Below are 12767 nucleotides of genomic sequence, written 5' to 3' on the forward strand. Positions count from 1 at the left end.
ATTATGTATTTGTGTATTTGCTGTTGTTGTTTTAGTATAATGTTTCGCTTTCAAACTCAGGCGACCCTTACCCCTCACAAGTACATACATATGTATGTATATTCCGTGGCCGCTACTCATCATGCACCGCTGTGCCAAAAGACACTCGCACTCGGTTCATTAAATAGATATACCTACATGTGTATATGTTTGTATATTCGCTGCGTTTCTGTCCCTCCAAAAAAAAACAAAAAATCGAGAAACAAAAAAAAATGCATTTAAGATTTCTATTAATCTTTTTTTCGCTTTTACATCGCTTTGCAATTCTTCACATTGTATTATGTAATAAAAAATATTAGTACCGTTAGTTTTGCATAATCATCAACGCAATTATATGCGTGATATGATTTATAATAATCATATTTTTTATATTTATAATATTTACTATTATTGTGATTTTTTAGCATTAATAATAGTTGTTGTTTTTGTATTTTTTTTTGCCTTTTAGTTAGTAATAAATACAAATTTAAATACAATATAAATAGAAATGCCCTACAAAATGACCGGGGTTATTTGCCGAAGCCGAATCCGAATTTGCCGAAGAGATCTTTGCCTTTTGACAGTACATCGCCGCCCGGCGCCGCCGCTGCAATACCCTTCAGTCCGCCCAACAGCCCCGCCCCGGGTCCCTGACCCTGTGGCGGTGGCTGTTGCCCTTGCGGCGGTGGCTGCTGTTGGCCTGGCTGCGTTGGCTGCACACCGACTGGTGGTTGCATTGGATCTTGTTTCGGTGGTTGTTTCGAACCAAATAGACCACCGGTGGCAGCCGAAGTAGCACCTGAGAGTAGGCTTGTCGCTCCAGAGAATAAACCACCAGAGGACTGCGTCGTTACGGGCGGCTGTTGTTGCTGCTGCTGCCCCGCCATACCACCCATCGGGCCGCCCATCATGCCCATTTGCTGTTGACCGCCCATCATGCCAGGCTGCTGCTGTTGTTGGCCCATGGCACCCATGCCACCCATTTGGCCCATTTGTCCCATCTGTCCGGCCATGCCCATTTGCTGTTGCTGCTGCTGCTGTTGTTGTTGTTGCTGCTGTTGCTGTTGTTGTTGTGGCGTCATTTGCCCCATCTGGCCCATGGCACCCATTTGGCCCATCTGTCCTCCCATCGGCTGTTGTTGACCCATTATACCCTGCTGTTGCTGCCCCGTTTGACCCATGCCCATTTGTTGCTGCTGCTGTTGTTGTTGTTGTTGTTGCTGTTGCGCCTGTTGCTGACCATATGGTTGTTGTTGAAGTTGCTGTTGCATACCAACATTACCACCGCGACCGATCATCCCCTGGAAATGTGCACACAATTCATCAGATTAGTTTTCAAATTTTCAGTACCGCATGTAACTACGAAAGGGAGTCTTTAATTAATCTGTATCATCAAGGGTGAGACGAGGAGGGAGTGATGGGCTAAGAGATAGAATTCGAGATAGGTTAAAGTGGTAGAGAGCGAAAAAGATAGTTGAACAGTTGAAGGAAGTACTAGAAAAAATATTCGGTGATAAACTTGAAACGCGGGATTTTGAATGGAACACAAACTAACCAAAATTTGGTTCACACTAAAATGGATAACTACAAGAAATTTACAAAGAAAACAATCTCTTTAATACGTTCCACATAATTTCTTTTCATTTAAAATGATATGCAGATCTTTAAGCTGAACGTTGAACATTTCAATTTGCACTAATAATTAATTTTTTTAATTTCAATGATTTCGAATGTGGTTAACAAGATTTCAGACTATAACGGCGTAAGGCTGCATCTACCAATTATTTATTAAATATAGTGCTTTATTACTAACCCATTTGCTAGATAAAATTCCAGCTTGACTCTGATACCAACTTACCAATTTCTCAAGCAACTCTGGAACTAGTCACCTTTCAAACTTAAAATGGCTTCGCAGCTGTGAATATAATTATTGTAAGCAACTAAATGCAGAACCAAGTTAAAAAATAGCGAATAAAGACAAGAAGCTGCAGCCCTTAATGCTTCCTTTAACAAAACTCATATAGGAAAGTTCAACACACAAAAAGCTGAAGTGGCCCCAATTATCCCTAATTGGCTTTTGCGTAGTAAAAATTTTTTCCACCATTTTGTTAGGGCAACGGACCAATATTGCTTGCCTTCTTCTTGCCTTTGATCTAACCTTGATTTAATCCTGTTTAGACAGTGTACGCTATTCTCAATGTATGCCGGCAATTTTTTTCTGATGGTCATAGCTCATGGCGCGAAAAATTATCTGCTGTAGTACAGCGACCAGCATTCGCAACAGATTTTTAAGAGCCAACCTAAAACAAAATAATTAGTTTCCTGATACAAAGCTAATTTAAGGCACCCATTGTGCACCTAGCTTTCTTATACAAACTCTATACTTCAGTCAAAATATTGCTTACACTGCCCAATGAGATGCCTAGGGCTTTTACTAAATCTCTTTCAGTCACTCGACGATTTGCCAATACGACATCCTGTATTTTTTCCATGATTTCTGGTGTTGTTGTTGTTTTTGGACGCCCTTGACGTCGGTCGTCTTCAACGCTTGTACGACCACGTTTGAATTCAGCAAACCATCTTTCTACTGTACTAATTGATGGCGAAAATTCCTTATACACTTTCAGCATTTGTTCATAAGTTTCCTTTACTTTTAAACCTTCAAAATATAATATAAAATTCAACAACTGCACGATGCTTGATTGTTTCCATTGCAGAAAATACTGTGACACCTTGATTCTAAACAAAAACAATGTTTAGGCTAGTAGCAGTTCCCTCTTTTATCGAACCGCAAAACTTATTGAACAACCTAGTACTAGATGGCGCAAAATTAATCATCCAATGTGTTCGAAAACCTTTTTTACTAAATAAAGTAAAAATTGTCTGAGTGACGTAAATCTTATTGGTAATAGCATATTGGCTTCAGTATAAAATACAGATTGCTCAAGTGTTTTTTCGCGAAAACATAAACTTCGATTTCGAGCCGGTTATTCCTTGTGACTATAGATCTAAGTCACCTCTGTAAGTACTATTTCCAAAAATAAATTTTTAAACCTCTACGATTTTTATGCTCTAAAACTTTCGAAACATGATCCAAAAACTCTAATCTCTAAAAAATATTATTTTTTGATATTCCGAGGTCTCCTCACAGCGCCTTAAAACGGCCAAATATTTCAGTTCGTACTAACTAATGCGCTCACCTATGTGATGACTCTGCAACTCTCGCCGCCTTTTTGTTTTTTTGTGAAACATTTACACCCATTATACTCCTCTGCATGAAGCAGCAAAATGAAGAAACAGTTGTTTCTAATAGCGGTCGTCCCTCGGCAGGACTTGGAAAAGCTCCGATTGTATTTCTGCCTTGAAAAAGCTCGTCATAAAAAATATCTGCCGTTCGGAATCGGCTTGAAACTGTAGGTACCTCCATTTGTGGAACAACATCACAAGGGACGCCCCAAATAAGAGGAGGAGCATGGCCAAACACCTAACAGAAGTGTACGCGCCGATTATTTATTTATTTCATTTTTATACTCCTCTGTTATGAAAACTTGCTTCCAAAAATACCCATGTAATGAGAAGTTAGAGGAATAAAATTTGCCACAAAAATGTTCCCCCTTGTTTGTAGAATTGAACAGCTAAAGATATTATATCCTTACATGCAAAAGGGGGAAAACTTTGTCTCCGGCCTAAATGAAATTTGCCAATACACGCAAATATGTATTCTCATTTTTTTAGTGCCTTACCATGGTGATTTCCAAATGTAAATAATTAATTGCTAATTTTTAAAATCCCCTATGTGGTTCATTAGCTTTACTCTTGTACAGACTTTTGTTCTTTTTTTTTCAAATTCTTATTGACACCAGCCGGACTACAGCTCAAATTCAACATGTCTTGGGTGAAGTACTGCTGTAATAAAATACAGTGGGCCCTTAATAATTTCGCACCATCTGTTAAACCAGTTAACCGCAAACTTTTTTTCGTTTTTTTTTTTTGCATGATTGCCTGTTCGAGTGAGATGGATTAGCAGCGATTGAAGCGTAAAAAAAGAAGGTCGTGCATTAAGAGGAGTTCAAGATAATAATAAAAAACCTTAACGGCTTTTAACATATTTTTAAAGGCGGAGAACATTCCCTAATAAATTAACCGCAAATTAAGCATTATGGTTGCTTTTATTTAACATTATTTATGCTGTAAGCTGCATTATTCGTTTAATGTATATTTTATGTTTTCAAAGTTATATTGCGTTAAATTCTAAAGTGATATATCGTATGTACGTATGTAATATTTATTATAGTTATATACGCCGAATTTCGGTGCTTCTATACACAAGGGGAAAATCGCCGTAAATCTGCCAATGGCAGGAAGCCTACCTAAAAATGCACCAAAATCTTGTTAACCACTTTTCTTACTTATAAATAACCATTTTTACAATTGCAAAGCATTTAGACAACTTTTCATATAGCACTTCATAGCTGTACTTTATTTTACATTACTTCACTTGGCTTCGCTTACTGCTTCGAAAAATCTTCAATAAAAGTTAGTAGAAGATAGTTAGGAAAATGGGTTTATATGTAGAACTAGCAACGTTTTCATAACATTTTCGAACTTTTAACACTCTAAAGGAACTAGTTTTAGAACTCGTTTATACTATTAGAAAACAAGTAGGTTTTATTTAACAAAAAAAAAAAAAACAGACAACTCAAAGAGATGTTAATGTTAATAGGAATATATTATATATGTATGTAGTTTATTTTTGAACTCAAAACTCAAACAACTTTAAAACTCAATGAAACACAACTAAATTACAAGTCTTAGGCAAAAATATATATGTATGTAGGCTTCAACGCTTTTTTTTGGTTTTTTAATCCTATTGATGTTAATTACCACAATTTGTATAGGTATTCGATTTCAAAACGTGTATTCATACTTTCGTAATATTTAATCATAATTCATAATTTTTAGCTAAAGCATATAAGCAATTATGTAAGTTTATATATATGTCTGTATATGGTATGTGAAAAGTAAGCAATGTACTATGTATGTATGTATGAGGGGTAAATTAGGATACGAAGCTAAGTAACGGAACGCTTGTCGATGGTGAGAGTTGTGATTACGTTGTTGGTGGTGGTGTAATTAGTTGATTCGGTAGGTGGGTGGTACTTTGGTGGTAATTGGCAAGAGTCGATTACTGTTTTTTCTCTTCGCTTTTGAAAATTATTAAAACAAACGCAAGAAAATACATACTTATTAATTTAAAAATAAAAAACAAAAGAAGCAGATACTTTTTTATGTATATATTTACGCGATCGATTTCGATTATTGAAGGTCTTGCCCCTAAATTTTTGTATAATATTTTGTTTGTAAAATTTTCGATTGTTTTTCAAATCTACACGTGTGTAAGTTTTTAGCTCTAAGAATATGCGAACAATTTCCCATTGTGTTTGAAACTAGTTTATCTTTCAATACATTTGTTTATTATATGTAAATTACATCTTTTGCTCTATTTTAATGTTAGTAATTTCTGACGGTTCGGTGTACTTTACAAAATATTGGGGAAATTAAGAAGCGAACAGTTGTTAAATTCATAAAAAAGTCAAAGCGATAGGAAGAGAGAAATTTAACAGAGAAAAGTAAGATGTGTAAGTAGAAAACACAAAAAACAAAAAAAAAACAGATTGACCATTAACTAAATTCAACTAAAATGGTTTATGATACTAAGGCATTTGAAATTAAATTAAACAAAAAACTAAACTATGTGCGGTAATTGCGTTCTCCACATAACGGTTACTATGCAAGTATAAAAAATGAGAGCACATGGATAGACGTAAACAAACATATGTGGGCGCCTGCAGAAAAAAATTACAATAAAAGCAAATACTTAAAAGAAAACACTTTTATTGTACATAAATCTAAGGTGACATTTGCACGAAAAAAAATATTTAATTAATTATAAGAATTACGAAACAATGTCGACAAAGTATTTTACAATGGATAAAAACTAAAAAAAAAAAAAATTAACAGAAAAAATGGAAAACTAAAAAAATAAGCTTTTTACACTAACAATTAAAAATAAAAAAAGTTCCATACATCTTTTGTATACATTACACAGTGAATCACATAGAAATCATTTACTCAATACAATAATTACACTCATTATACATCCAATATTAATATAAAAATTATATGTATTAAGACAAATATTTTCACGTTCACAAAAAAAAAACTAAATTAAATTTATTACAAAGTACACATTTTGTTTTTATTATTATTTGGCTGTCATCTAATGAAAATAATTGTAATTACACAGCATGTGTACGGGAGTTAAAAAATCTCTAATTACTCGGTAATAGCATTTGTTATTGTAAGTAAAATTAGATTTGAAATTAGTATTAATCAAAAATCTAGTCATTGTAAGTAAGGGTGTGTGTGTGTTAGTATGCACGTTTATTGTATTTACAGTTTGTTAGTATGTATGTATGTATGCATGTTAATTTTCACGACTACGCAATTCGCTCTGCTTGTTTGTGTGAAATGTTAAAAGTGATGGCTTGCGACTTGGTTAATGTCTGTACACATAGGAGGAATGTGCGAAAGTGAGTGCTAATGAGAAGTAACGGTGTTCTATGACAAACCTAGTTTACCAAGTACTCAAAAAAATTATATAAAAAAATAAAAAAACGAAGAACTTAACGGTAGTACAAATCAGTAAAATTTCCACACTTTATTTGCTTTTAGTACCAAAGGCTTGAAAACATTGCAGGTTTGAAAAATCAATTGGAGAAAAACTCCAACTACCGCAGTTCTCAATTACAGAAGAAAAAGCAATTTTGCACTTCGAACAGGCAGTCACTGCAGCAGGCATGAGGAAAACATCCTGAGTTATATCGAAATTATTAAAACTTTAGATTGCCTGTATTCTATTTCTAATTTCCTGTAAATCAGAAAAGGCTTAGAATAATTCATGAACTACCAAAGTAATATATATTACTAAACTCCACTGAGCTGACTCATTGAATGTTTATAGAATCCACATTATCCCAGAAGTAGTCCAAAAACCATCCCACGTCAACGCGGTCAGATTCGATATTGCGCTGTTTTGGGTAAATAGGATTCGAAAGTGTTATTAAAAGCATCTTCTTCACATACCAGACATGCATTCGCAGTATGGCGATTGTGAACTTCATATAAATAAAAGTGGTAAGTGAGTTCTTGAGATGATGATATCTAATCTTCGGGCCTGAAGAACGCTCCGTTAAAGCTACGAAATATCGTTTGAGGCCTACGACACGCAATTGATCCAAAAACTTTTCTTGAAGTGCGTCATATTCAGGGTGAAAAAAATATAGAAGGTGTGGCCAATATCAGACCGTTAAGCAACTCTCAGCGAATTTAAAATCAGCTAACATAACAACGGGTTGCTTGCAAACATACTTAGATTGTGTTCGTGATATTCGACAAAAATCAACACAGTCTATACCCATATTGACTTATTTCCGTCTGAACAACGACTGATTGGACGAGTGTGTGAATACGTGTGAAATGGATGGTCGGAATTCTGCTGCGAAGTACCCAGTGACGTGGGAAGTTTGTCACCATATCTGAAGGCTACACCTGGTATCATCTGTCAACCTTGCGTCATATTTTTATCATCTGCAAAAATAAGCACTGAGGGTGACTGAAACTGCTCATGTGAAATACCCCATTGAAAAGTACCAATGTAGATGAGTATCGGCAAGAAATAAGGAATTCCGAGACCTACTCAAGGACATTGTCATAGATAGTGAGCAGAGTAAATGGAAAATCTAGTGATATATCCGGATTGAAAATATGCACGTCATCTGTTCAGTCGGAAGGCAATGGTGGTGAACGAGGACAAGAGAAAGTATCTCCTGTCGCCAAGCAAACCGTTGGAACCAACCTTTAGAGCGCCATAGACATGAATGAATAAACATTCACCGGTTCCGTGAGCTTTTTGTTCATGTCATGCGAATAAATATAAACGCTTCAGCAAAGAAGTCCGATCAGCGAAAACCACAAGTAAGGATTCACCCAATACATTTCCATATCTTCTAACTAAAGTTTTAGTCTTGAGGAGGTTGTTTCAAAAGAAGCAGAGAAAATAAGTCGGGAAAAAGGCAACAAAACTATACTTTTCTAATCCTCTTTCTACTGAGGACTTTAATTATCGGTGCAGATGGTGGTGAGAGCGCAGCGAATGGAAAAGGGCGTTGAAATTCAAACAGAGGTCTAGCATCAGTAATAAAACTCGATTTATTGTGAAATCACAGTAAGTAGAATGTCTGTAAATTAAGAAAGCGATAAAGTTCAAATCTAAGACCTTGACGGCTGAAATTCTCATACTTGTGCAAAGCTCTGCAAATTCATTTCAAAAATAAGGACCCAGTGCAAAACAAGTTGCCCAACAGATTTACTATGCAGTGTGCTATAGTCGATTGGAGAAGACTATTGGAAATGGGTCGCCGTAGTGGAATGGATTTGTGCGTCACAGCGAAGATTAGAAATCCCGGGGACGTAACACCAAATGATAGAAAAATTTTGTTCTAATGGTGATCGCTCCTCGGCAGACAATGGCACGCCTCCGAGTGTATTGCTGCCACGAAAAAGCTTAAATTTGTAGGCCCTCCATTTGGAGGAGGAGCTCGGAGGTCTGTGCCGAGATGGCAACAGGAAAGATAATATTTGATTGTATAATTTCGCTTCTTGCACCCAAGATCTTCGAACTAATAGCTGATACAACACACAATAGAATACACGACTAACTTAGTATTCCATGACTTGGTTCAGAATTCATCCAAGATTCTTACACCGTAGAAGTTTAATCGTTGCAGATGAGTGAAAAACACCATTTATCAGGAAATACGAGATTGACGAAAGCAATTATGCTATTGGTTTCTTCGTCTATCTCCGTCATTTTGCCACAGAGTCCATAGTGAATACCCTTTGTCTGTAGTTATATGATAGCTTAAAATCCATTTGATTTGAATTCGTGTAAAGTTGAAAATCAGAAACAAGAAATAAATGATGAAATTAAATGAAAACCATATAAGATCAATGAATGAATGAAATGTATGAATTATACTGTGGTATTGTGGAACGCCTTTGCTGTCATTGGTTACGGTTTGAAATGTTTGTGAGGCTGATGAAAATATTCAGTATCTCACTCTGATGCCGCTCTCACGTAACCAAATTGGCGGAAAATTAATCATCCAATTTTTTTTCTGAATACCTTTTTTACAAATGAGCAATGGAGCACGTAAAGGCCGAAATAAAGATTTCCATCACTCAAAATCGTTTTTTTATTTCCAAAATGTGATGGAAATCTTTATTTTGACCTTATTTACGAAATAAAAATAAAAAAATGCTTTTGAGTGTTGGCTGCAGCTGTCTAGTTCCCAAATGTCAAATCTGATTGACGCACGGCGCCTTTTGCAAAAATTATAAATCTTGATTGATTTTACAGCACCTGGTAATTATCCATACACGCATAAATGTGCATAAAATCATCATCAATTGTATAATATATTATTGAATTTTAAAAGTTCGATTTAGAAATTTAATACCTTCAAATGCCCATTCTTAAAAATCAACCAAATAAATGAATTCGTGAATTCCACACATTTTTGGGCAATTTAGATTTGACTAGTCACAATTCGTATAAGTTTGAAATATTTTGTGTAAAGAAAACGGCTCCGGCTCAAGAGTGAAAATACTGGAAGCTTCAATGAAGCTATGAAATGAATGTAAATTAAATTAAGATTTCTTGTAGATTTAATTAGTTTCTTAAAAAATATTTGTGATGAGAAAGCTTCTGAATAGAAAAAGTAGATAAATAAAATAGTAAAGGAAAACCCAAAATTAGGAAAGTTAAATAATAAACAAAAGCCTAAAAACCACGTTTTTCAAAAGGCACAAAAATGTACAAGAGTACTAGAGTACATTTGCGGTGGTACTGTATATCAGTTTTTTTTTAAGAAATACGAGTATTTACTAAGGTAAAAAAATATGATACGAATATAGTATTTGGTAATGGTAACTACAAGAGTTTTGTTCAAAATGTTGCTAGCTATACATAAAGTTTTTATTTGATATTTTAGTTTATTGTTTGTTGAATATATATATATATAGGTATATTGACAATATGACGGTATTGATTGATAAGTATTTATATATTCATATATATTTCTGTAAATAAATGCTTGACTGATTTTTCGGTTTCTTTTACAAAGCTTTTTTGTCCAATTTTGGTTGCATGATTTAAGTTTTCTTTGGTCTAATTTGACTATTTTTCAACATTTCGATGTTTTTGTGCTGTAAATCGAGTTGAGAAATTGTGAAACTATAGCTTGGTGATTTACGAGATGGAAGAGAAAAATAAAATACATAAAACGACAAAAATTATAACAAATAAAATATTTAGGTATTAAAATGCAAATCAAATTAAGTTGTAAAGGAGGAAATTACGGCGCTTGTTACAAATCTTTACTTAATTTTAATGCCGAGCATTTTTCTTACTTTCACTTTAATCAGAGGAGTGGTGGTTTAGAGGAAAGCTTAGTTTTTGGAATTGATATTAAAAACCGCCCTTAATAGAGTTAGTGTACTTGTTGACGCATGAGGGTTATCTTAATTATAAATTACTAATTGCGAATTACGAATCACTTGTGCACACATGATTATGGACCAGAACTTATGGTCTTTGTCTTGGCTAAACGTCATTCGCCTCTACGGTTAGGTGCGCTTTTGTATGTTCCACGCAAATTCTTTTCACGTTGACTGGTGACAGAGAAAGTCGCATAACCCTGTGAGCACAAGCAAATGTAAGTGACTCATTAGTTTTGCAAATCTTTTGTAAATTTTATTATTAATTTGAAAATTGTGAAGCATTTTTAGCACGAAATTGAATAAAGCTAAAAAAGTGCATGCTGACCGCCGGTTTCCTTCTCCAGTCGACAGTACTTTTCTGTTTTAACACAATTGTAAGTGAAGCTTTGGCGTATTCTGATTAAGTGAATGACATATTGAGTAATGCCACAATACCAAAGTTTAATAAGCCCCACTACGCTAAAACTTCATAAGTGGACGGTAACAAAAACACTAACACACTGAACGTTTAAGATTTGAAACATTGTTGCATCAACAGAAATTTAGTACTGGTTTCAGATTAAGAATTACACAAATTTTGAATAAAATTTTTTGTTTTTTAGAATGTGCTAAAATTTTTTTAACAAATGTCCTAAAATTTACTACAATCTTAATACATTAACATTTAGCGTCATTTAAAAGGCCAATTGCAGATGGTAGCTGAGCAACACCTCGCAACTGGCATTTATGCAAGAAATGAGATCTGCTTACCGAAAGCTCCTGGCATCAAGCCTTTTTTATCCATTCATTCATACAAGATATTGTATAAAGCTAAACTGAAATAGGTTTATTCCTAAAAAAGAGAACCGTTTTTAATCAAAAGTGTATTTAGGCTCTCCAGTAAAATTTACGCGTTTTTGCGTTACCTTGCCAGGCGTTTTTGTACTCTAAACGACGTTAAATTTATTCTAAGTATAAAATGTATTTTCTGTTAACGAAATCAATCTTCAACTGGTCCAAACCTGAAATTTAGTACAATTCTAAAGCAGGTACAAAAATTTCTCAACAAAAATAACAAATAGGTGCTTTATAATGCAAAAATTGCAACTACTAAGATTTAGTACAATTTATATAAAGTTATATTTATTACTACTACCGAAATTTATTACTACTACTCATAGGGCTTCTTAAATTAAGATTTAGTAAAATGTTAATGTACTAAAATTTATTACTATCCGTATGAAATTTTCATATATTAATTTATTAATCTGAAATTAAATACCTGTTTGGCACAATCTACAATAGAAATGCTTTTTAATACAAAAATGTTGTGCAATTCCAAAGTATCAAAATTAAGTACAATTTTTATAAAGTTGTATTTATTACTACTACCAAAATTTAATACTTGTATGCCTTCTTAAATTGAAATTTGATAAAATATTAATGTACTAAAATGTATTACCCTGAGTATGAAATTTTTATGTACAGTAATTTATTAATCTGAAGCTGGCACAAATTATAAGTACTTTTTAGTACAAAAATAAGGAGCAATTCCAAAGTATTAAAATTTAGTACAATTTGTATTTTATTTTTACATTTAACATTTATTATTATTTAAAGCATTAAAATTGAGTACATTTTTAGCACGAATGATAATGCGAATTTAGTAAAATTCCAGAGCCCTAAAATTTAGCACCATTTGTATTACTTTTTATGTATGCTGATATTTATTAAAATTTACTGCTCATTTAGCAAAGTTATAAAATACTTTGCGGTATTTAAATTTAACCAAATTCAAGAACCAAAATTTAGTACAATTGGTATTCGACTTTGATTTTATTTAGTATCTATAAAGCGAAAGTTATAAATTTTCGTTTAATAAATTCGGTATCATTTTAAACTGCAAAAATTGAGTACAATCTCTGTTTATCTTCTGTAAGTATTATATTAAGGTTTATTATTATTGTAAGATTTGAAATTTAGCTCCCATGTAGTAAAAATTATGTACATATTATTTTTAGTACTGGAACTTATTATAATTTTATTTAATGTTCTAAAATTTAGCAGTAATTTAAAATACCCAACATTTAGTAAAAAACAGTTCACTATTGTCTACCGGTTTTCATATCTCAAGCGCACTCGTTTAT

The 12767-nt window shown here is 33.6% G+C and overlaps 1 protein-coding gene across 1 annotated transcript in view; it reads right to left on the bottom strand.

Moving 5' to 3' along the window:
- Positions 1-391: 391 nt before the first annotated feature.
- Positions 392-12767, bottom strand: part of LOC129253486 (uncharacterized) — a 120783-nt gene continuing 108407 nt past the window's right edge. The window contains exon 21 of the mRNA XM_054891882.1: positions 392-1319. Within this exon, the coding sequence (XP_054747857.1) occupies positions 549-1319 (771 nt within the window). The 3' untranslated portion in view covers positions 392-548. The remainder of the gene's footprint in view (positions 1320-12767) is intronic.

The sequence above is a fragment of the Anastrepha obliqua genome, chromosome 1, assembly GCF_027943255.1.
Source record: "Anastrepha obliqua isolate idAnaObli1 chromosome 1, idAnaObli1_1.0, whole genome shotgun sequence".
Taxonomy (NCBI): domain Eukaryota; kingdom Metazoa; phylum Arthropoda; class Insecta; order Diptera; family Tephritidae; genus Anastrepha; species Anastrepha obliqua.